General features: G+C 46.7%; 1 protein-coding gene across 1 annotated transcript; it reads right to left on the bottom strand.

The window, feature by feature from the left end:
* Window positions 1-483: 483 nt before the first annotated feature.
* Window positions 484-25327, bottom strand: CCDC198 (coiled-coil domain containing 198). The gene is made up of 6 exons (XM_026654305.2): window positions 25011-25327; window positions 21525-21607; window positions 14435-14521; window positions 12573-12671; window positions 10945-11128; window positions 484-2910 (listed from the first exon to the last, which is right to left on the bottom strand). Exons 1-6 carry the CDS (start codon window positions 25234-25236, stop codon window positions 2663-2665), a joined length of 927 nt encoding a protein of 308 aa, XP_026510090.1. The 5' UTR covers window positions 25237-25327; the 3' UTR covers window positions 484-2662.
* Between the last annotated feature and the right edge of the window lie 1013 nt (window positions 25328-26340).

The raw sequence follows: 26340 nt of genomic DNA, 5'->3' as shown, positions 1-26340 counted from the left end.
CACTGAGAAACAGATGAGCTCATACTAGTCACTAAACTACAGACAGCTCCCAAAGTTCTGCATGCTCCTGATGACACTTCTTCCGTTATGTTAAGGCTTGAGCGGAGTTATGTCTCCTAAAGCAGATATGAGGGTTTCTGTTGCATTAGAATTATAATGAATCAGGGTTTGCCAAATAGAAGGCAAAATTGGCCAGCGTTATGTACTGGTATTGTGTGTGGATGTTCTTACTAGGAGAAATTTACCCCTCTCTATGGGGTGAATTTCACCCAGTATAAATATCCAATCATAATGACATACCTTTAAAATTATAGGAAGGTAGCAACCATCTGAAATCTGTGGCTCTCCAAAGATAACCACTACAATCAAAATTCTTTTGTGGAGATACAGCTGGTGTGTATGTGTGTGTGTGTGTGTGTGTGTGTGTGTAGGAGACTCTAAATTCCAGGATTAACAGAAAGGAAAGCATTTTAATTTCCAGTGTTAGAAAGTATCAGAGTAAAAATGAGTTGCAGTCTGCCTCTGTAAAGGTTACAATTATTTAGAATAAATCAATACATTTGAAAATGGTCATGATTGGCATCAAAGAACTCTGACCTGCAAGAAAAACAGCAAACATTTTTTCCATAGCTAAGTGTATGTCATACGTAATAATTTTGATTCATGAATGTTACATATCTTTTCCTCCCATAAAACATGTGAAAAGGGCTGATTATTCCACATATTCTTATCCGTGTGCAGTGTTTCCACACGCTTGCAACCCAACTATCGCTAAACTAATCAGCACTTGTCTAGGATAAATTCCATTTCCACCAATTATAGCTTAATTGTTGACAGATGGGAACACAAGACGGAAATATGTGGAATCATTTAGAGGACAGGTGTATAGTCTAGTGCCAGGTGAATTGTTCCATCCCATTAAACCGCTGACTTTTTTCTCTACCCAATAAAGCTTTCACAATACTTTCCTATCCATGGTTATTAAGTGAGATCTGGAAAGCGTTCACAGAGATATTTTTTTTAAAACATAGAATCCAAGTAAAACAGTCATTAGTCATTAGCTACCTTTACTGTTTACATTGTCATCTTCTCAAAATTAATCTCTTTTTTGTTTTATTTTAACATTTGATTTGATTTTGGTTTCCGTTTGCTTTGTAGGGGTTTTGTCATGCAATCACTGTACCTAGTCTGAACTTTTGGGACAGTGTCAGTTATTTTCTCATGGTTGAAGCAGGCAGAGATGCAAAAATTCATAGATTATAAGGCCAGAAGGGACCATTGTGACAATCTAGTCCGACTCATTACATGGCAGTTACATGCATGGATAGAGGGGATAAGGAAGTACAAGCCTGCAGTTGAGACTCTGAACTGGATATCTGGATTCAAATCTAGTCTCCGCTACAGACTTTCTGATCCTGGGCAAGCCACTTAGGCTGGGAGTTTGAAAAGAGCATAAGGGAGTTAAAGACCCAAATCCCAATGAAATACAGTTGGCGGTGGGTATCTAACTCCCCCAGGCTCCTATGAAAATCCCAACCATAATATTTCTATATCTGAGTCCGCATCTGTAAAATGGGAATTGTCATACTGAGCTACCTAACAAGGATGTCGTGAGCTAAATTCATTAATGTTTGTGAGTTGCTCAGCATTACAATGATGGGGCTGTCTAAGTATATAGACAATAAATGTCCTAATTTGAAGGATAAAAGAGGTCAAAAATTGAGGGAAGGGAATGTGGGTTTAAGATCGATTATCTTTATTTACTATTTGTTGCTAGGTTCTTTATAGACAGATGGTGGCAACCGGCCCAACTGTGCTCTGATATCTTTACAAATCAGGAGTAGTTCTAGTGAAGTCAACTAAGTTATGCTGGTATAAGTGCAGTCAGAATCCAGCCAAAGGTCACTTGCAGATCTTGAGCTAATTCGATGACATACCGACAAGAGGACGGAGAGGTCAAAGTGTGACTGAATGGCAAGGTAAGGCATGTGTTTTGTTAGTTCCACAATTCCTCTTGTGTGTGTGCTTAGGTACTCGTAAATGTCAATAGGACAAAAGGGTGAGGCTGTGCCAGGCTAGGCTCTATGAGCTACCTTGAAGGTGTTTCTCCCCCAAAGAGGGTCTTAAAAGAGAGCAGAGCAAAGGTAATAAGGTGAGCAGGGGGATGAGACAAGAGAAGGGAGTAATTCTCCTGAAAGTCGGGTCATCTGATCCTACAATCCAAACTCACACAAAACTCCTGCCAAAATCAATGGGCATTTTGCGTGTCTCAGAGCTGTAGGACTAGTCTTACCCTTTATTTCTTGTTCAATGGCATCCCCCTATGTGCCCCCATCTTAGCTGCATTAAAACAGCTGCATGATAAATAATTTCAGTTCCAATATATTGTTGTATATACCCCTGAATTTCTCATTATATTTTTCCACAAAGCAGATGCACCTTCACAATAGTGGCCCTTCAAAACCTGCAAAGATAAATGGGTTGGTTATATCCGTATCTGCAGTGTTCCTTTGTATTTCTTCATACTTGCACAAACTCTATTTACTTCACAAGAGAAGTAATTCTTAACAGCGTCAGTCTATCCCTCCAGTGGGTTTAAAGCATAATCCGAGAACTGAGTTTTTTCAGTGCATGACTCCAGTCCCACCCGGATCGTTTGCCGTTAGAATTCCTTATCAAAGAACTCATCAAACAGAGGGATTCTCTCCGTCTTGGTTCTCACTAGTGCAGGTCTGCGACCCAGCTTTCTCTCTTCTCTTTTCCAGTCATCCGAGTCAGTGCTAGAGCTGTCCCAAAATAGATCTTGTGCCTCCTGATGCTTTACGAACCACATTTCCACTTTACTGCTCTGGCTGGGATAGGATTCAGCCATCTCGTGTCGCTCCAAGAATTCTCCATCCCATGTATTTCCTAAAAACAAGAAAACCATCTTCTTAATTATTCTGGGTTGCACACCCCATTGCAGAGGATTTATCAAGGGCTTACTGTGGAATCGCATCAGAGGAACCCAGGGCCCAATTCCAAAATTTGTGCTAAGCAAACTATTGTTTTTCTTTTCTCTCCTTATGTAAAAAAAATTCTCAGACTGTAAGTGTTAGATGCTGTAGCATATAGGAAAAGGATAATGTCCCTTTAAATAGTTTCTGAGCCTTCTAATGGTGCTCACCATGTTTATGTTCAAGAAGCCATCAGAAACCAGCTAATGTAGCCATCTGTATGTAATTAGGTTCTGAATGTTCATAAATATTTAGTAAAAATGATTATTTGAATCCAAATGTGCCCATTGTGCTTTCTTTATAGTGTTGTTGTGTAAAGCAGTGGTTCTCAAACTAGGGCCGCCACTTGTTCAGGGAAAGCCCCTGGTGGCCCGGGCCGGTTTGTTTACCTGCCGCGTCCGCAGGTTCGGCCGATCTCTTGGCCCACACTGCTTCCCGCAGCCCCCATTGCCCTGGAGCAGCGAACCGCAGCCGTGGGAGCCGCGATCAGCCGAACCTGCGGACACGGCAGGTAAACAAACCGGCCCGGGCCACCAGGGGCTTTCCCTGAACAAGCGGTGGCCCTAGTTTGAGAACCACTGGTGTAAAGAGCACAAGACACAACAGATACATTCTGGAATAACTCCAGTACTAGAATGCCATGTTTATTATTAGACCTGGTTGAATAATAGATTTTTTGGTTCATTGCAATTTTGAAAAATTTTAACAAAATGTTTCAGGTCAGACTGAAAACAAAATTAAAAAAAAATATGTTGGTGAATTAAAATGTTGCATTTTTTTTATTCCAGACACATGAAACCTTTTGTCTCAACAAAATCAAAACATTTCATTTTGATTTCAACCATTTTAAATTGTTTTTTGGATTTTTAAAAAAATAAAATTAAAGGAAAATTTGAAATGAAAAGTCATTTTGAACCGAAAAATCAAAAAGTTGAAAATGACCAAATGAAATGGTCTGATGTTTTCAGAATATTTTAAATGAACGATTCAGCAAATCGACATGAATTTACAAAATATTTCAATGTCGCCGAATCTGCATTTTTCTTTGAAAAGTTTTGACCAAAAAATTTCACCCACCTCTATTTATTCTGCTGTTTCCAAATTTTAAACCAAATATTGTTTTTATGTTTAGTCATAAAGGGGGGAGATTTTATACTTTTATGTACAACGTTTGTTCATTCCCAAAACCCTTTTTTTATAAGTGGTGTGAATTGGTCCCAAAAGCTGTGGAGCACGCGGCCCTGATCCAGCAAAATAGTTAAGTACGTGCTTAACTTCATGCACATGACTGGCTGCAATGAAGTCAAGACCAAGTTCTTATGTACTTTGCAGGGTCAGGCCAGAGTGTTGAACACCAGGCAGGGTTGAGCTCTATATTTGTAGGTGCATAATGATTAAATATATGGTGTGATAAGAGGCAGCATAGTTTAGTAGTTGGAGCATAAGGCTGGGAGTCAGGACTCCTGGGTTCTATTGCCAGCAATCATGTCTGCCTATCAAAGGTATTTATATGCCCCCCACCCCATTATGATAGTGTCTGAGCACCTCACAATCTTTAATGTGTTTATCCTCACAACACCTTTGTGAGGTTGTGAAGTGTTTTCCCCCCATTTTACAGATGGGGAACTGAGGCACAGAGACTAAGTGGCATACCCAAGGGCACACAGGAAGTCTGTCGCAGAGCAGGGAATTGACACCAGGTGTCCCAAGTGCTAGACAAATGTCCTAACTGCAGGCCCGTCCGCCCGTTCTTGTAAGGTATCTCAGATGGAAAGCACTGTCTAAGTGGTAAAAGAGGTAATAACATCCCTGGAATGTCTCTCTGTGTCTCCCTCTGAAGTCTACAATATCTATTGAGTCAGTGTGAAGCGATGGACACAGCCGTAGGCATGGCTGAGAGCTCTTTTTGTTCAGAGTATCACCAAGTTCAATCATTACTGGGATTCGCCGTCCGTTACCATCCAATATTTAAGTTTTCAACCATTTTGACTTTATGAATTACACCCGTACTGTGTACAGCTACAGCAAGGCATGTACCTACACTACGTCAAGCATCCTAGACCATTGTGATATCAGAGGTAATGCAACCAATCACCACCCTGACTCTACAGCTAATTTGCATGGCACAATTTCATTGGTTGTATGAGGGAGCCTGCACAGAGAAGAGAGTACTTGGCCCAGCTGCGCACCTGTGGACCCAACTGCCACCTGCATTAAAGAACACAAATTTCCCAGCACAACCTCCCAAACATAAAGCAGCACGACCACCCACACGACAACACAACTAGGACACACAATAACCCGAAACACACACAGCCCTTCCCTGCAGCACAACCCCCTCACTCTCTGCCTGTAGAAATAAACACAAATCTCCCAGCACAACTTGCTCAACACAACAGCCCACGCAGCATACCCAATAACCCCAAACATGAATCTGAAGCCTAGAATGTCTGTTGAGTCAGTGTGAAGCGAGAAAAACAGCTACAGGCATGGCTGAGAGCTCTTTTGGTTCAGAATATCAGCAGGTTCAATTGTCACTGGCAGATGCAGTCTCTAACTGCCCATTTTTTAATAGCTGAGACATTTTCAGCTTTTTTGCAGCCTTGACTTTACAGCAGTGAGATCTGAATCAGGCCCTTGAGTAGTGTGAAAAAAAATGTGAACAGAGTTAAAGGGTTCAGAGAAGCAATTCCGAACGAGTTCTTCATCAAATGAATTAGAGGGGACAGGAGCCCGCTCCACTGTGAATTTGTATTAATTGCTAGGGCTGTACCATCTGTGTAGCGTAATCAACGGCTGACTACAGTGCATCCTGACAGGTAGGCTATGGCGGAGTCACTGCTCCATTGAGTACTACGCACATGGACTGAGCAGAGCCGTCCGTACAAACTCTTCATCAAAAGGAGTCAGACGCTCCTCAGTATCAAAGGCCTCTCTGTGGAACAGCATCACTTCAGGGTTAGCCGGATTTTGTTTTGCTGTCCCTGGCTGACTCCAGACCCTTCAGTCGCAAGGGCCTAGTTCAGGGTATTCCATCAGGAGGCAGGTTGTACTCTCCTAGCTAGCCGAATGGCAGCTTGTGTTATTTTCAGCGCACTCCCTGAGCAATGTGGTCCTGGCATGACCTGTGAATGCAGTGATCTCTGTTCCCCATGAATATGCCTATACAGTAGAATGTGCCTTGCGTGGCCATCCAACCAAGCAGTAAAAACTGGGCATCTAGTAGAAATAGCCTGTAATTAAATGTTTAACCAAAGTGTACCAGAAACCACAGGGTGCACTTTAAAGGGTTTCTTTAGGACAACAGGTTGCCTTTTGAAGGTGGCTTTAGTGCAGCTATTTAATTAAAATATCTTTTGCCAGCCGTATTCAGTTGTGACTCCCCTTCCTCTCTGGTCCAGCAACACTCCTGAGTCTTTGGGGTTCTTCACCATCTTCCCCTAGAGCTAGTGGGCCTGAATCTGATCTCAGATTCACCCTCACTTTCATCCAGGGCATGAGGCTAAAGGTGAAATTCAGCCCTGTGCAGGTGGCCAGCAGAAGCCTGTGTTGAGGGCTCACGTAGGATGAAAGTGGAGCCTGGGCCTTGGCACTCCAACGCTACAGACAGATAAATTTCATCCACAGAGACCCTCACTCACCTACACACCAAAAGCTATACCCATCTGTGATGGGGTGCCTACCCCACACAGGCATAGCAGGGGTTTCTCATGCCCTGTCCCGGAAGAAGCAATGGAGGTGAGTCCTCCAAGGGATCCAGAGAGGCTGCGTGAAACACAGCCAATCAGGGAGGGAATTGCAGGGAGCAACCAATCCAGGCCCGGCAGGCTCAGATAAAAAGGGCGCTGCAGAGTAAAGTAGGATCAGTTGCTGCTAGGAGCCCAGGGAGTAAGGCCTGCGTCCCTGGAGGACTGAGAGAACTAGAAGCATCTTGGACAGAGCCGTGACTGCCTCCTAGGACTGAGCTGCTGAGTGCCCTGAGGTGAGGGCGAAGAAGGTGCTGGGGCCATGGGGAAGTGGCCCAGGGAAACAGAGCCGCATTGACAGAGGTTACAGAGGAGGAGCAAGAGGCTGCTATTTACAAAGTCGCTGGGTTGGAGCCCGGAGTAGTGGGTGGGCAAGCCCAGGTTTTCTACACCCCCCCCCAACTCTCGCCACTGGGAAAGTGGCTGGGCAATAGGACAGTGATATGCACGTTGCCCCCTCCCTTTCTCCCCCCAAGAAGGCAGAAACAGAGATGATGACCTCACTGGAGGGCTGAGTTGCAAAGAGGATGCTACGGTTCTGGGAGCTGAGAGAGGAGCCGTAGGCGGGAGCAGAGACAGAGTGCCGATGTGAGTGTTGGCCTTGAGCTAATCCCCAGCATGACCAGGAGGAGGCACCAGTCTAGCGATGAGGACTGCGCCCCGTGACGCCATCCCATTGCTAAGGAGACATGAGTGCAAACTGGACAGACTTGTTTGAAATTTGGACAACTATGGCATTGAAAATATAAGCAGAATTTCTGGAAGCCCCGTTTTTTTTGGTTATGCCCATAAGGTTTTCCTAGAAGTCTAACTTATCACTGCTTTTGCTCCTTTCTCTTCCCCAGCGAGGCTAAGGAAGCAAAAGCATTACATGTTACACATACCGTTCTGGCCATGAGCTTTCTGTTCCCCGCCTCAATCTGTGTGTATCTTGGATTCTCTCTTCACATGGGCCCAGCCTGCTGGTCTTGTACAAAGACCAGAGTTATGCTGCTGTGTGCCATCCAGAGCGCCAAACACGTGGTTCTGCCACGTTCACCAATGGAGCCAGGGGAAAGAAGGCAGCTGCTGAAGAAACTACTCTGGGAGAGGTTAGATGAGTCAGCGAGAAGGGGTTGTAGCTGGCAAGGGTGGCCAACTACCCATGTACATGGGCCAGAGGCAACCAATCACTGGTAATCCAGTGGGTGCTGGCAGCTTTCCAAACGCCTCTTGCGCAAATTGAAGCCTTTGCCAAGAGAGCTGTGTGGCTCAGGCTCAGACTGGGAGCAAGAGAAGGCCAGTGTTGATGTACAAGGTAATGTCACAGGCTGGCTGGCCCCTTAAGGAGACTCCGACTCACCCTTGCCTGCGATGCTCAATGATTGGCTACCGTTCCGGCTAATCCTAACTGGCTGGCGATCAGGTAGCCTTGGCTAATGATTGGACACCCTGTGAGAGGGTTTGCACAAATGACTGGGGGAGCTCAACTGGAGAGAAGAGCTTCAGGAGAGAGTTCACACCTTGGGACTAGCCTTGAGGGGATTGAGCAGCAGAGGGGAAGGAGACTCCTGAAGTGGGGCTGAGTGAAAGCCAACCCACAGGTAGATGGCTTTTGCCTGCTGTCTATAGGGTCCCTGGACTGGAACCCAGAGGAGAGGGCAGGCCTGGGTTCCTCTACCAGCTACCGGAAAAGGTGGTGTATAGACCCCGAGGCCAAGGGTGGAAGGACTGTTGAGTCGGGACTTGGACCCAAAGACTCAGCTTGAGGCCACAGGACTATTGTTTGTTGGCCTTTCTGTTACCCCAGTCGTATTGTTAGACGGACAAGCTTTGGGTGTTCTGATTGCTTCACTGCACCATCGAGAGGATCCAGAGACCTAGTGTAACCCACACATGTCCTGGGTGTGGTGTTCTGTCCCATCTGAGGTCACTTAAAGAGAGAGATTAAATGAGTCTGCTCTACAGCCTTAGCTAACAGCCCGTTGGTTTTTAGCTCATGCGGTAGAGCTCATGCACTAAGCACCAGAGGTCCCCAGTTCGATCCTGCCTGCCACCGACCGGGGTCTGTCAATGTTACACTAGCAAAGAGCAACTGTTTGGTACTCGTATTATCACAGAGCCTAGGAGCCCTAGGCATGGACCCGGACCGCATTGTGCTAGGTGCTGCACAAACACAACAAAGAGACAGCCACTGCCCCAAAGAGATTACCATATAGACAGCCAGAGGCTGGGGAAGGGATAGGACACACGAGTAGAGTGAACAATGTGATGGCAGAAAATGTCAAGTCAGTTCCATGTGGGGTTCTCTCATTTTGTTTCCTTTATGTGCATATATTTAGGAGAGGATCAGCTAAATGGACAGAAAAGGGAAGGGAGAGGAGACAGTGAGGGAAGTGGGTGAGGGGGGCAGGGGAGAGGAGGGTAAGAGGGGCAGGCGTGGGGTGACACAGAGGAGGAGGGGGAAGGTTGAAGCAAACAGCCAGTCAGCATGGGGCAGAGAAAGTCCAGAGAGCTGGAAAAGCCTGCCCCAAACAGGTACAGGATCAGGCCCCATGTCTGTCTCCTTGTTGCATTTAATTTCTCAAAGGGCCCTGGGCTGGAGCTCAGGGAAGAGGGAGAACATAAGAACGGCCATACTGGGTCAGACCACAGGTCTATCTAGCCCAGTATCCTGTCTTCTGATAGTGGCCAATGCCAGGTGCCCCAGAAGGAATGAACAGAACAGGTAATGATCAAGTGATCCATCCCCTGTCGCTCATTCCCAGCTTCCGGCAAACATATCCTCCATGAATTTATCTAGTTCTTTTTTGAACCCAAAAAAGTTGCTGGAGGACCTGGGCGCCCCACCAGCCACTGGAGAAAGGGGTGCAAAGACCCCAGGGACCAGAGGTGAAACAAATACTGTTTCAGAACTCAGGCCGAAGAGATGGCTTGAGATTGTTTGTTGGACTTTTTGTTACCCCAAAGGGGCTACGGGGGGAGCTATAAGTGACCTGGCCGGAGAGAACCAGCAGCGGACTGCAGAGCTGCTTTTCCCTGCGTATGTGAAAGAGGAGGCCAGGCACAGAGAGCTAAATAGGTCCTAAACTTGGGCCCATAGTTGTGGTTGCTCTAACATACTCAGAAGCCATTAACTAAGAAGGTACAGAGATTCCTCCCTATGAGGCTCCCCGACTTATTGCAATGCTGCCATATTTAATTCTGCTTCCTGGAGGCCATTCTGAACTCCATCTTTACGACATGTAGGATGCATTCCAGGAGACTGAACAGCTGCAGGGGTTTAAGGCAGGGGTGGGCAAACTACGGCCCATCGGGCCATTTAATCCGGCCCTCAGCTCCCGCCAGAGAGCGGGGTCAGGGGTTTGCCCTACTCCGGCACTCCAGACAGGGAGCGGGGTCGGGGGCTTGCCCTGCTCTGTGAGGCTCCCAGGAAGCAGCCGGCATGACCCCCGTCCGGCTCCTACGTAGTACGTGGAGGCATGGCCAGGCGGCTCTGTGCGTTGCCCCGTCCGCAGGCACCGCCCCTGCAGCTCCCATTGGCCACGGTTCCCAGGCAATGGGAGCTGCAGTGGTGGCGCCTGCGGATGGGGCAGATCACAGAGCCGCCTGGCCGCCCCTCGGAGCCGGAGGGGGGACATGCTTCCAGGAGCTGCTTGCAGTAAGCGCAGCCTGGAGCCTGCACCCCTGAGCCCACCCCGTGCCCCAATCCCCTGCCACAGCCCTGATCCCCCTCCCACCCTCTGAACCCCTCGGTCCCAGCCCAGAGCCCCCTCTTGTACCCCAAGCCCCTCATCCCCAGCCCCACCCCCAGCCAGAGCCCTCACCCCCTCCATGCCCCAACAGCCTGCCCCATCCCTGATCCCCCTCTTGCCCTCCAAACCATTGGTCCCAGTCCGGAGCACCCTCCTGCACCCCAAACCCCTCACCCCCCCACACCCCCCCAACCTGGAGCCCCCCCACACACACACTGAACTCCTCATTTCTGGCCCCACCCCAGAGCCCGCACCCCCAGCCAGAGCTCTCACCGCCCTCCCGCACCCCTACCCCCAATTTTGTTAGCATTCATGGCCCGCCATACAATTTCCATACCCCGATGTGGCCCTCAGGCCAAAAAGTTTGCCCACCTCTGGTTTAGGGCCACCAGTCACTGGCTTGCTTAAAATGAGAAACTTCCAAGCATCAAATAAGTTTTCATCTCATGGGAAAATGACTCTACGTACCCTGGTCTCCATTAAAAGTTTGATCATGCTCAATGGGGACAAGGTCTTCACCTTCAGAGCAATTGTTTCTCTGAAGATTTTCGAGGACTTTCTCAGCCTTGAGCTCCCTCGTTTTTTGTTTGTTGATTTTTTCCTCCCTGTGGAGACTTCTCTTCAGTTCCTCCTGGCTTTGTAAATGATTCATCTGTATGAGCAACAGAGGAGTAAATAGGTAACTGTTTTCCAAGGGTTTAACGTCTAAACTCAGCATAGCTTTAGGCTAACGATCTAATTCTGCAAACAAATAGGCACTTGAATAACTTTATGAGCTCAAATACAAGTTTGCAGAATTGGGCCCCATCAGATCGCAAATTTGCCTGAGTTCTCAGTGCGATGGGTTCCCCCCGGGGTACCACCTGGAACCGGGGTATCACTGAGCTTGCTGACCCACCAGCTGGGCTCAGTGATACCCCAGTTTCAGGTGGCACCCTAGGGGGGGAACCCGTCATACTCAGGTCATCCACAGACAGTGGTCAAGCGAGGGCTAATATTCCAAATCAGGAATAATTGCTCAGTTTTTCCAGGAAATAACAGATATTAGATTCAACTGTTATCTGAGTCCAGTGACCAGCTGAATAAAAATACTAAGATCTGTGCTCCCCCCCCCCACCCAGTACTGATATTCTTGGCCTCGTTCCCACCATGTAATTAAAGAAAAATACAGAATACCAAGCTCTTGTCTAGCACCTTTCTTCTGAAGGTCTTGAAATGCTTTACAAAGTCTCATTATCCCCATTTTACAGATGGGAAACGGAGAGCATGTGCCCAAGGTCATCCAGCAGAGCTAGGAATAAAACCCAGGTCTCCTCACTCTGTCCAGTGCTGGAAACACTGGCTCTCATAAGGCCTGACTCTGCCTTGAGGAGAGGGAGGAAAAGGGCATATAAAACAACATCCACCAGGCAGGACTGAACGTGAGATCTCCACCACTTCATACGCCACTATCACTTGAGCCATTGGATAACTCTAGCAGCTGCTACCACAGCGGGCCCTTAACATTAAGGGGACAACTAGTGGGGGACACAATACACTTAAGCCAGCAGGCTCCCTACTGGCAGAGAGACACAGTTTAAGTTCTGAGATGAACACAAGGCTTTTGTTCTCTAAAGCATCAGCAGACACACATACTGAAGGTCAAATAATTAGTTACATCAATCCAATCCCACTGGAGTCAATAACAGAGGAGAACGTGGCCCAGAGAACTGCTCTTCAGGCACCATGGATGGTTTCTAAGGCCAGGTGCCAGCTCCCATTGTCTCTGTGATTCAGTACATGGAGTGGATGTCATCAGAAAATCATTCATTTCCCTTTTCCAGTTGAGTATTGGGTGGCACAATGGCAACCACAAAGATGAGGACAAAGGGGAAGCCACAAGAGAGACAATGAAGACAAAGGCTGGTAATATAGACTCCAGCCAGGTGGAGAAATGAGTCTGAGCATCTCCCTTCCTGAGCTGAATCCAGATGCAACAGCAGCTGGACCACCAGACCTACTGGCTGACTTCAGCCTCGCTGAACCCACGCATGGATTTTATCATTCCAGTTCCCTCTTTCAAACACCTTCAAAACCCACCAAGATTGCAGCTTTACCTCTTCTCGCTTGCGGTTCATTTCTAACATCTGCAGCTTGTGTAAGTGCTGTCGTCTTCCAGACGTATATTTTGCAGTTTGCACGCGCTTCTCCAGCTCCTTGCACAGTATTAAAAAAAAAAATGCAATGCTTGAAACAAACTCACCAGCTCACAGCTTTAAAATCCAACCCCATGCCTTTCAATGCGTGAAGAGGCCACTTACCAGATACAGAGGTCTGTTGCCAACTCTCTCAATTTTATTGCACGTCTCTCAATATTTGGCGTTTTTCTTAAAGCTCCAACTCTTGGGATCAGGTTATTACTTAAAAATCTCAGTTTAAATTAAAAAAAAAAAATCCAACCCAAACAGTTTCTGGCCCTTCTGGTTGCAGAGAAGTTTAAAAATGTGACTCCCAAATTGGCCAACAGCTGGTGAAAAATTAGAAGAACTCCCACATTACTGACTTTTAAATAATGAGATTTTAAAAATCTCATGGTTTTTGGGGGGGTGGGGGGGCTGGCTCATCATTTTTGAGTGACTGGGGTTGACAATCCTGCATTCTCACTGTCCTCTTGCTCTGATAGATAAATACCACTAGAGTTTGTGCTATAGCTCTGAGTTTTACAGAGCAGTATATTAAGTCACAAGCGGAAAGCTGCAATTCCTATGAGGCACATTTTTGGATGCTCACCTGGAGACAGCTGATTTTTTTCAAAGGTGCTGAGCATCGGCTGCACTCATCAAAGTCAATGAGGAAAAAGCGGGTTCAGCGGTTAAAACCAAAGGAACGCTAACAGCTGTAAAATCCAGTGCAATGTCACCAACGCACCGTGAGGACAATTGCCGCATACAGAGAATGTGGTTTGCCTGCTGCTGGAAGCCAATTGCTGAAAATCAGGCCCCAACACCCAGACCACCTAAATACTTTTGGTGTCTAACTCCTGATGAAATCAATGAGAGAGAGGCACCTAGCTACCTCTGAGGATCTGAGCCGTAAATGTCTCACATTGAATATTCACTAACAGAGGGACTCAATATTAGTGAATGTTGTTTTGACCCCTTAGCTTACCGATGCTAGACTGCAGTTGCTTTAGCTAGATCTAGGGTGACCAGATGTCCCGATTTTATAGGGAGAGTCCTGATTTCTGGGTCTTTTTCTTATATAGGCTCCTATTACCTCCCCCACCTCCTGTCCCGATTTTTCACATTCGCTGTCTGGTCACCCTAGATCCCATCTGCCAGGCTGCTCAAACTTAAAGATGAGGGAAGCCGCAATCTCTTATTTTGCACCTGTAAGAGGCCTAAAACTACTCCCCCCCAGAGTCCAAAGGAAGTTTACTTTTGACTTCGATTTAACCAGGATCCAGCCCTAAATGGAACACTCCAGCCCCAGGCAACTTCCCAAAACAGCTGGTCAAACTTTTTTCCCCTCCCCTCCCCTCCCCTCCCCTCCCATATACACATTGTTGTAGTCAGTCTGCTCACCAGTGCAGCGCTCAGCTAGCCGAAGCTGAGAACGCCTGGGATAAACAACCACACGGTCTGTTCTCATTTGCGCGGGTGCAACCACGTCGGCTTTGATGGGGTCATGTGAGCGTAATAGAGAAGACTATTTGGCCTTAAAATGAGACCTCTCCTAAGTGACTATGGAGAAAGACGGGCACAGCACGCCTGGTGGGAAGTGGCTGACTATGGACTTGATCTAAAGCCCATTGAAGTCAGTGGAAGACTCGCACTGACTTCAGTGGGCTTTAGAGCAAGCTCTGTAAATGATCAAAGCACATGTCTGGAAAGCTGTGGGCTACTTGAATTTCCCAGCGTGCGGTGCAAGGTCAAGGTGCGACTGTGCCAGTTTTACCTGTATTGCGGGGGACACCCACCTTTGCTTTTCGGGCTGCTGCCCCTTCCTGCTGGCTGAGGAGCTTTTCAGAAGTGATTACTTGTGGAAGGTCAGCGGGTTCCAGCTTCTGCAAGTCCAATATTTCTAACAGTCAGCGTTCCTCATGCCATGCGATCATAAAACACAAAAGCCAGACATTAAACGGTCTCGACATTTTTCCACAGCTCATAGGCCCAGAATAGGCACGAAAGAGCAGTATGCTTAATAAATACTCCAAGATCTCTTTGGATCTCAGCATCTGTTGGCATTTATTCATGGAGGGCCATAGTATGAGTTGCCAGAACTGAGGAGAAACACCTGAGTTAGCGTTTAACACAAGCTAAACTTTAAAGATGTGTGCTTCTTTTCAGATTGATTGTTCTTATTACCATGTATTTGTATCACTGTAGCGCCTAGAGGCACCAGCCGAAATTGGTGCCTTAGTATGCTAGATGTTGTATGTACACATAGCAAGAGACAATCCCTGCCTCAAAGAGCTTACAGTTGAAACAGATGTAGGGCGTCAAGGGAAACTGAGGCATAGAGCGGTGAAGTGACTTGCCCAAGGTGATGCAGCAGATCAGTGGCAGAGCCAAGAGTAGATGCCTACTGTCCTGAGTCCTAGTCTATGGCCCTATCTGCTAGACCATGCTGTCACAGTTCAGGGCTCCTCCACCTATATTCCCCTCCATGTTCCACTCTAGGCTCCCAGCTGTAACCTCTCTTGGGCAGAGACCCACCCCTCTCTCCCTGCTGAGCAGGGTTTTACCAGGCTGCATGGTTCCCTGCCTACACTGTGATATCCCCAGCAAGCCAGATGGCTTAGACACTCTGTGTTGTGCTTTTCTTTTTCTTCAGAGGCGATGAACAGCGTAATTGCCCCCAGCTAGGAGTTTCCACACAGCTCTTTCTTGGCAAGCACATTTATTCTTAAGGGGTAAACACTACAGAGAAAACATTAAAAACAGAATTCCTATACAAATGCTAACATCTTACCTGAGGTCACCCATCAGTCTCATGGGGCCTCAGGAGGCTAAGGTCCTTCCAACCCCTCCTAGGAAGGATTGGGGCCCCTGCTGGACAGAAATTCCTGTCCATTGAAAAATGGCCATGAGTTCCTTTCAACTCAGGCTATTTATCCCAAAGTCCTTTCTTTGTCTGTTGGTCTCTGGAGAATCCAGATTGAACCAGTTTACATGATAGCTCTATGGAGGTGTCATACACTGAGTGAATTTGCCTAATTATCCCCAACATATTCTTAGCTCTAGGTGGGTTGTGGCAATGCTCCCCCATGGAATTAGACAATCCCTGGCCCACAATGACACACAAATTTAATACAGGAAGATCTCCCAATGATATGGTGGGAAATTACAATATCTGTCATACACGCTGCTTCTCTTCTAATGTTATGTCCAGTAGTACCTTATTCAGTGGGACTTCTCATGGTGTAAGGTATTATTCGAGGGGAGGGAGGGAGGGAAAATCAGGCCCTTCGTCAGGATCATTTTATTCACATGAAAGCACACTTTTTATTTCTTAATAGCACTGACCAGAAAATTTCTCCAGGACGTCTTTTTCCCATCAAAATTTCTATTGATGGAAAGTTTCCAAGCAACTTTTGTCTCAGATCTTTTATTAAAGCTAAATGCCATACAGTTGTGTTTGAAATGATATCTGCCATCAAGGTTAAAAACTGCAGATCCCTTTACCGACAGCTGAGCATGGAGTTTCTTTTGAAGGAATTAAGAGACCTGCTTAAAATGGGCAAAACTGCAGAGGGGTAATAGAGGTTTTATTGCTCTGGTACCTGTTTGTGGCATTGGGGTCCCAATCCTGCTCCCATAAAAGCCAGTAGGCATTTTGTCAATGACTTCAATGGGAAGAAGACTGGACTCATGCTTAATGATGGACATTAACTTCCAGGCGTATGAACACGCCCTAAATTGTGACTGTACTTTAGCCAGATATAATGAATCAGTGCAAGGACTTCTTGATTTGCAAAGAAATAAAGACAGTAACTTAATCATAAAAAGGTTATCACTTAAAGCAAACCGGAAAATTCAGAGTTGAGTCCATGATGCTTTTCACTGGCATTGTAGCGGGTTGGGGGGGGGGTGTTTGGCTCCGTCCAACCTAACAAAGACACTTAGGACCCAATTCCAAGCCCACAGCAGTCAATGGGAAAATCTCCATTGTTTTCAATGGGCTTCGGCTCAGCCCTGTAGACGTGATTGTAATGGTCATTTCTGCTTTCAAATAATATTCTTCCTACACTTGGTAGTTCATCCTAAAACCAGTGGCAGTGCCGCTATAAACCTCTGAGCCTCCTATGGTATATGGCAGAGGTCCCTTTCTGTGACTCTCATGGTGCTCCTGACACGCGTCAATGGGAACCTTTAAGGATCTAGGCCAGAGAGATTAAGGCCACCATGTGTATTCAGGACAGTAATTATGCACGTGCTTAAATATTATCCAACACGAGGATGACCTGAAGCATGTGCTTAAGTGCATTTCTGAATTGGGGCCTAAGCCCAAGCTGTGAGTTAGGTACCTTGGAGGATCTGGGCCTACGATGACTTACCAATGATCACAAAGAGCCAGGAACCGAGCCCAGGTCTCCTAAATCTCAAGCCAGTGCCTCAACCAGAGGGCAATCCCGCCTCTCACAAACTTGTCCTAATAAAAAAGTTTCCTGTGTTTTTTTTGTTTTTCTTCCCTACCCCTCGTGTCGCCATTGACACTATTTTCTTTAGTGCCTGAAAAACTAATCTGAAGTTGTACTAATCTAAGAGATGACACTAGATGGCAGCAACTAACCCCCAAATTACAGTATGCAGTGTAGTTGCAGCGGTGTCGGTCCCCGGATATTACCTTGCACCCCTTGCCGCTCTAATATATTTTATTGGACCAGCTTCTGTTGGTGAGAGAGACACGCTTTTGAGCCACACAGCTCTTCTTCAGGTCAGACCTGAAGCTGAGCTCTATGTGGCTCGAAAGCTTGTCTCTCTCACCAACAGAAGTTGGTTCAATATAAGATATTACCTCGCCCACCTTGTCTAACTACCAATAATAGTCCAGGCTGTAAATCTTTCACCAGTGCCACCAAAACAGTGAATATAATGTTGCTAGCGGCAGGCAGATAAACTCACTAATCTATTAGCGGAGCCTACTATGGCCCAGAGGAAGGAGAAGGTTCAGGCTTTAAAGTTCACGTTTGCTGAGTGGAAGGAAATCTGATCTCTTCTTGCACCTTTGTAAATTTCACAGACTGCTCCTCAGGACCCAGCCCATAGTTGGAATCTTCTAATACCTCTTGAAAAGGGAGAATCTTATTTCTCCGTTTTGTTATGTATTACTGAAAATGTTTGACCCGGAAAGGACACTGCTGTTCTATTTTGATGGCAGTATCTAGTGGCATTAGAACAAGCATTGGGGTGGAGGGGGGGGGATAATAAAATCTCTAAGTAATAAACACTATTGACAAAAGTCATATGCTAATCAACGGTCATATTGTTTTTACACTTACTGCATCAGACCCATGCTCCCAATATGGCCGCTACTTCTGAGGAAGGTGTTAAGAACCCTGCAGCAGGCAGAGATAGCATAATCAGCAGCGCCGGAACGGGGGGCCAGGCCCATCCCAATTTTGAAAGTGGATGGGCCTGACCCATCCACTTTTCTCCAGGGCAGAGCCCACCCCCTTCCTCCTCAGTACCCACCCCCCAGCCAGGCCAGCAGGCAGCTGGTGGAGCCTGGCCAGGGAGCCCGGGAAGTTGTGGGAGCCACGTGGACCCTTCCCCCCCCTGCCCCAGGCTGCCCGCCCAGCCCAGGGCTGGTGAAGGTGGAAGTCCGTGACTCCACACCAGCTCCCTACAGCTGCCTGCGCGGCTCTGTCCCCGACCCGGCTCCTGCCGGGGGTGGGGGGCAGCTCGGAGCCACATCCTGGCCTTGGTAAGAGCAAAGCTGGCAGCTCTGGGGAGCCTGAGTCCCTCCACCTGCCCTAGGCAGCAGGTCCGGGGGGCGGGGACACGGGAGGGGTCTGCTTTTGGTGCCACCCCACCCCAGCTTGGCCAGGAGCGGGGCCTCCGGGGTAAGAGGAGGGGCTTCTGGAGGGAGGGGCAGGGCCTCAGGGGAAGAGGAAGGACAGGCCCCCACTCCCCCACCCCCCTCATTTTTGGGAAGGCTCCGATGCTCTTAAGCATAATCTGCCCCTTACATTAAGTATCATTCTGATCTAATGGGGGCAGGCTGTGCCGCATCTGCCTTCTGTGGAGTTCTTGCACCTTCCACTGAAGCACCTGGTGCTGACCACTGTCAGATACAGGGCACTGGACAAGATGGACCGGGGGTCTTATCCAGTCTGGCCGTGCTTATGTTCCTAATTGTTCAACTCTGTAAAACTCTCTGTTACCATTAGATGGCTGGATCTTGCACTCAGACTGGGTATTTTCCCTTCTCTATCTCCACTCTCCCTCCAGCTCACAGTCATGCCTCTAAATAGAGGGCTGAAATAATCATCAGAGTTATTGACAGGGCAGGGATTTTATGGCCAAATTCAGCTGCCACTAGGTACTCATTGAAGCCTATCATCATAGAATATCAGGGTTGGAAGGGACCTCAGCAGGTCATCGAGTCCAACCCCCTGCTCAGAGTAGGACCAATCCCCAGACAGATTTTTGCCCCAGATCCCTAAGTGGCTCCCTCAAGGATTGAGCTCACAACTCTGGGTTTAGCAAACCAATGCTCAAACCACTGAGCTATCCCAGCCTAGCCTGCTAGAAACTGCTCAAGTGAAAAGAGGATTTTGTTAGGAAACTGTTATACTTCTTTAAGTCAGGGCTGGCCTTATGCATGGGTGACCACCCAAGGTGCTGTGGTCAGGGGGGTGCTGTAGTCAAGAGGCAAGAAGCAGGACAGGCCTGGGGTGTGAGGCCACAGAAGGGAGCTCGGGGCAATGGGGGGAAGGCAGTGGGGCCTAGGAGCAATGGGGGGATAGGTGAGGGGCCCGGGGAGACAGTTGGGGCCTGGGGGAATGGGTGGGGAGCCCAGGGACCAGGGGCCAGGGGTGCCAAAATACAAATTAGCCCAGGGCGCCATTTTCCCTAAGGCTGATCCTATTCAAAGTCTGTCTTTCACGGGGCGAGAAGGAGGGGAAGCTAAGGAGGGAAATTTATCAGGCACTTAAAGTCTGAATGAATCAAATGCTCTTGGGCCATCCACAAAGCTATCTGTTTGTGGGTAGCCTGGCTCCAGAGCATGACTGTTGTCACTTTAAGGGAAAGGTCCTTCACAGTTTACAAACATGCCAACCTTTGGCAGTGATGTTGCCCATAGCGTACGGGGTGGAGTCTGCATACAGAAGTTGACGTATGCTCAGTGCAGGACTCGAATGGGGCCTACTCCCTAACCTTGGGGGTGCCAGGGGCCAGTTGCCTGGTGCAACTTAGAGCCACCTCAGAGCTGCTCTAAATAGGACCCCACTGTCTATGAACCCAAGCGACCATTCTGGTACCTAGGGATTACCAGAGCACAGAGACACTGCAGCTACACCCACCTACTCCACTCTACCTATGGGAGGGGGTGATGTGGAGCAGTTACCCCAGTTCTCTGCCAGCAGGGGAGTCCCCCTAGCCAGCTCACAAAGGTGATATTGTGTCATAGCTGGCTCATAATCTCTGATCTCTCCTGGGGATACAAGGTCAGTGGATCTCTAAAGAGACAGATGAGCAGTGCTGCAGGTCGAATAGTTCTAGGTAAATGCTAATTGCATGGCCTGTTTCTAGATGCCTTTCTGGAAGACATGCTTTAGCCAAACCCAAATTATGGGCTCAATGCCGGGGTAGCTGGGTGAGATGTACAGGACTGTGATACACAGGAGGTCAGACCAGATGATCTAATGGGCCTTCAAATCTATGAATATCTCGACTTACACATGCTGTCCCATTGACTTGATAATAACACTGTAATGGGATGACTCACCTGAGTAAAGTTCCACGGTGGTTTGGGATTGAGGCCCACGTAATAAAAATAAGTGTCTTGAGTATCTCACTGTTTACCATCAACTACCAAAACCAGCGTGCGCTTCAAAAGGCAAAATATTTTGCAGTTTGATATAAAGATTTAATCAAGCTAGCAACCGAACAACACACGGAGTCGGTGCTCGGCTAGTCGATGGCAGAAATGCAGAATTTAACAGCTCTTCTTAGCTGTCTACATTGGAAGCTGCACTTGGCCTGGTATAAAATTGAATTTAACAGCAGCGCTGCACCTTCCTTACCTCCATCGAAAAGAACTTTTCGCCATTCAGAGCAGTTCTAGCATTTGCACGAATCTCTAGTTAGGCAACGTGTGGAAGGCAGGAAGGCTGGACCTGTGGCTAAGGCACTAGTGTGGATCTGGGGAGAGCTGGTTACAATGCCCAGTTCTGGCACAGATTTCCTGTCTGGCCATAGGCAAGCTGCCCAGTCTTTGGTGGCTCAGTTCCACACCTGTCAAACAGGGCTGCCTCACAGAGTATTGTGAGGATAAAGTCCATTAATGACCGGGCAGTGCCCAGATACTACAATGATGGAGGCCATTTAAGAAAAGAGCTAGAAAAAGGCACATAGTGGGTAGCATTGGGCTTCTATTCACTCTGGCTCCTCTACTAGGAGGAGACTTGATCTCTCACACTCTAGCAGCTCTGACGGCCCGTCCAATAGAGGGCCGCAGTGCGCAGACTTGCGGAAGGACAGGTAGACAGACAGACAGACAAAGGAAGCATCTTTTTATATAGTCAGGCTGTTTGGCATTCCCTTTGACTGCTTCCCTTTTACACGGTGTGAATCAGGATTAAGGCCACTGATGTAAATGGAGTGACACTAGTGTAAATCCAACCTACTCTCTTCACAAAATACCTTCATTTAAATAATTTTGAGTTAGAAATAATGACCAGCAGCGCTATAATTTCTTACCAATATAGTTCATTCTGATGGCTTTACTATAGCTGAGTACAGAAAAAACAAGACATACCCAGGCATGTTTACAATTAAAATGGGATGTTCCCATTAAATCCAAGTAACTCCTTAGGTAGCCTTTTAAATTCATCTTACTTGGAGTCTTCGAGGTGGATGCTGTTTAATAATACTGGTTTCTCCTGTTTCCATCATGATGTCAAAAGAAATGGGTCTGGGCACTTAAAGGAACAGAGAAGGAGAAGAGGCCAATCACAGTTTTAATACAATCGCAAATTGATCATTAACTATTAGGCTTTATTACGCAAAAGCTTCATGACCTTCTAGTTATAGTGTAACATGACCTACCGTAGCCCATCTCCCAAAATACATCAGCACATGGGGAAAAAATGCGTCCACTGGACACCAGAACTGAGTGACTATCAGCAAAAACTCTTCCCTGAATACTTGCTCAAAACTGTCAATGAATTCCCTTTATCCATGCTCACGTCCTTTGCTTTCCACAGACATTCCTGCTATCAGCTACACCTCTACCTCGATATAACGCTGTCCTCGGGAGCCAAAAAATCTTACCGCGTTATAGGTGAAACCACGTTATATCGAACTTGCTTTGATCTGCCGGACTGCGCAGCCCCGCCCCTCCGGAGCACTGCTTTACCGCATTATATCCAAATTCGTGTTATATCGGGTCGCGTTATATCGGGGTAGAGGTGTATTACTGGCACGGATAAATATGGAAAATCACATGCACCAGTATTGGGGAAAACAGAAGTTTAAATGGACATGTTTGAGTATCTGCGCTTGGCTTCTACGCTCAGTCAGGGACTAGAAACAAAGCCATCTGATTTACTTGGCCAGTCACCACCAAGTTAGGGCTTTATCCCACTCCCAGTGAAGGTATAGGGAATCTTCCATTGACTTCAGCTGGAATTAAATCAGCCCCCACCAGTGAAAAGAAAAAGCTCGCTGAAAAGGGTCTGTGTTCAATCCACAGAGGAAAAATCTCAAGGAGGCTTATTGATTATTATGAAGAACAAATACATTAGAGACAATTGATCTGCTCACAGATCTTCCATGTCTGATAGAGAGGATGAATTCATCTGATTAAAAGACTCACTCGACTCTACTGGACACACATACAATGTTTAATTATTGAACACAGAATTAAGCTTTAATCAACTATTTAACAAGTAAGGAACTAGAGACATTTGCTGCTCTGAATACATTTCACGTTTTAGTAGAAAAAGTCCCAAATAGTTGACTTTTCAAAGAAAATATTTAGCAGCCATTAAGCATATAGGGGAAAAAGCAGCTTATAACTCAAGATTGCGAAACTCTACTGTTTAGAAGCCACTGTTCTTAAATCCATAGGGCTAGTTAGTGCCTAAACAATTTCTGATTGTGAAGTAGAAATACAAAGACAGTGAGTTATTAAAATATTAGATGCCGCATAAGCTTAGGACTTAGATGCAGTGGATGGGTTAGCGGCATGGGACTCAGGAGGACCTGAGTTCTCTTCCAGATCTGATATTGAGCTGACCTGCTGCGTGAACTTGGGTAAGTCATTTCGCCTTTGTATGACTCTCATTCCACTCCCACCTTTATTAATCATTTATTTGGCTTGAGGTACATAAAAACGGCCATATTGGGTCAGACCAAAGGTCCATCTAGCCCAGTATCCTGTCTTCCGACAGTGGACAGTGCCAAGTGCTTCAGAGGGAATGAACAGAACAGGCAATCATCAGGTGATCCATCCCCTGTCGCCTAGGTAGCACCTAGGAGTGCCAATCATGAATCAGGACCCCATTATGCTAGGTACTGTACAAGCTCAGGACAGAAATAGGGTCTCTGCCCCCAAAGAATTTACAATCAAAGTCTATTTAGATTGTAGGCAGCTTAGGGCAGTGGTTGACTCAAGGGTCTGTACAATGCCTAGCACACCAGGGCCCTGATCTGGGATGGGACCCTGGTGCATGACTGTAATACGAAGCCCCGGCCTAAATTTAAGAAATTCTACTGTTTGTTTTCTCCTTTGCTCTTCAATAACGAAGATACCTCCCGTGCTCTTAGAAAGTTTAACTTAACACACGCTGAAATGAATCCCCGTGAACGAAATAAAGCATTTTGTGTAACAGACATTGGTTTGTTTAGACAGTGGCGCCAGCTAATTCGTCATTCAAATGTGATACACTCTTATTGTCCAAAACAGCACGTGTAATGGACTATGGCCCTGCCAGAGAGGACTTTTGGTAAATGAACTTGCTAAATACCCAATGGTTAGCTCTTTGCTGAACGGAGCAGTTATTTAAGTCCTGTTGCTGTCATAAAACACTCCAAATGTCATGCTGCATATCCAGAGCCGATCTGTATTCATTCCTAGACCCGTTCTGCTCCTGAAATGTGACTGCTATCAGGGTAGTGGTACATTGCCTCTCATGCTCTTAGCGTAACTATCTGCATGTAACATGGAAGGGGGGAAATATCCAACCCCGCTAAGCCACATTACACCAGTGTCTTCCTGTTAGAAACACGCTAGGGCCTAATCCTGCATCCATTTACTCATCTGAATAATCCCACTGACGCCAAAGGAGACGTATCTATGTAAAAAACAGTAGGGTGGTTCCCTTGGAGTTGTATTACTTGGTTATTCAAAGCAATGTTTCCAGTTCCACTCCGGTGTTGCGTACTCTGGTCTCGGTCCTCAGCTGGGTCTAAATCAGCTGAGCTCCATAATGATTCTCAGCTTCTTTGGTAAAGTGCAGTGAGATCTACTGATGAAAAATGCTAGATAAGGGCTTGATATTATTATTGTTACTGCTCTGATTTACATCAGTTCAGCATCTTGTCCAAACTGTGAATAATTCTTTGGGTTTAACCCAGGGCTGTGTGTGGATCACATAACTATGTACACATAGTAGAGATGTATGGTAACATATTAAGGGGTTGCTCCAGAAGTACGCCTCAGGACCTGTCCTATAACTCTTCCACATCTAGTCCCATTGAAGTCAAGATCAATGGGACTACTTTCATGTGTAAGGATAGGAGTCCTTGTGGCACCTTAGAGACTAACAAATTTATTTGAGCATAAGCTTTCGTGGGCTACAGCCCACTTCATTGGATGCATCATGCAGGATGCATCCAATGAAGTGGGCTGTAGCCCATGGAAGCTTATGCTCAAATAAATTTGTTAGTCTCTAAGGTGCCACAAGTACTCCTGTTCTTTTTGCGGATACAGACTAACACGGCTGCCACTCTGAAACATGTGTAAAGATGACTCTCACAATCAAGGATTGCATGATCTGGGCTGTTTGAGATTTAAATAAACAATTGAGACAGTTTTCTAAAACAAGCTGAAAAAAATTATTCCCCCCCACCCCCAATGCTGTAATATACAGGAAGTGTCAGAAACAGACACATGCCTAGAATAACACACACACACACACACACACACACACACACCCCTGCATTTGAGAAACCTTCAGCTTTCTACCATTTGTCTTAGTTAAAATGCAATGATTTTCTGCTGAGCCATATATCTATTTGGCAACAGAGAACACGAAGAACAAATAATCAGCCAATCCAAGCACCCTAGAAAGGGCAGTCGCTTATCCATGGACAGGTTACCTGTGGAGCATCTGCCATACAGAGTTTCTCTTAGGGGTGGAAGCTGCCTTTGAAACACTGGATTTCTCTCCTCCATGGCTGCAAAGGAGCATAAACGTCTCTCTTCCAGGGTACTGTGAAATCCACACACCGCAGCAGTGCAAGGAGAAGTAGGCACCTCCTCTTTGGTTTGCACTGGTGCCACTTTTGTCACCTTATGATGAGCCCTGGAGTAGCTCAGGCCCATTTTACCGAGTTACAACATTCAAAGAACAAAAAGTCTATGTGCAGTAGTTCCTGGACTTGACCACAGCACTGATCTGTGTCTTGGGCTCCCTTTGAAGGCAACGCCTGTTTGTAAAACTCCCAGGTTCCCTCCAGGGCAACTTTCACGGTCTGCCTGACCATACACACACACACACAGCTGATAGGGTGTCTGGGAAGCCAGTTTCCATGGCTATTCCTCCCCAAGCCTTTCCTTCCTAAATCCAGATTTGGTGAGCCCAGTTAAACATTGACCCGGGCTGGCCACTTCCTGGAGCCGATGAGAGGCTGGCTGCTATTGAATATTAAACTAATCCGGAGAAGTCTGAGGTAAATACCAAATATCAGTGAGTCTTTCTCTCTCCCATAAATATTTGCATCTGTTGTGGAAAATCGACCACACGGTAGATTTTGGATCAGCCAGCCTGAGGCTCCTTTATTGATTAACCAAACATGCCTGCATGGGGGGGTCAGCTAAGGCAGCCGAACACCCGCCCGACAGATAAAATCCAGCAGCTTATATAGGACAAAACCACAATTATTAATACACACTTTCTTATCAGCATTAGAGCCATAAATGGAATACAATATCCTTAAAAGAGAATACAGCATAGCAAACTTTCCTGTTTTTCTCAATTTGCCCTTTGCGGTTACATGCTTCCCTACAGACTAACAGTGGGCAGTTATGAATCACCAGCCTTGTGACTACAGGTAGTTCCTCTTTTGTTCTTTTCCTTTACGCTGTCTCCAAAAGTCCCTGTTTCTCCAAAAAAAAACCCTTTCTTCAGTTCAACTTGACAAATGTTCAGGCCCAGGCCCAAAATATAGGCCTACCTGGTTCAGTTAAGTTTAGGCCCAGAATTTTTCTACAACACATCTTAAAAACACTCTTACTAAAAGTTGCTCATTTAATCAGTGATTGACCTTGAGACGTTTCCCTTTGCTTCTATGACCAGCTGGTTTGTAAAAAGAGGAAAAAGAAGGCCTGTGAAGTGCCACATTTGAAGAACCGCTTACTCTTTACTAGGGTTACCATCCGTCCGGGTTTCCCCGGACATGTCCGGCTTTTTCAGCTTTAAATGGCCGT

The sequence above is a fragment of the Terrapene carolina genome, unplaced genomic scaffold (assembly GCF_002925995.2).
Source record: "Terrapene carolina triunguis isolate 2854851 unplaced genomic scaffold, T_m_triunguis-2.0 Scaffold189, whole genome shotgun sequence".
Taxonomy (NCBI): Eukaryota; Metazoa; Chordata; order Testudines; family Emydidae; genus Terrapene; species Terrapene triunguis.
Note: the sequence above shows the minus strand (reverse complement) of the source record. Positions and strands in the feature narration are given on the sequence as shown.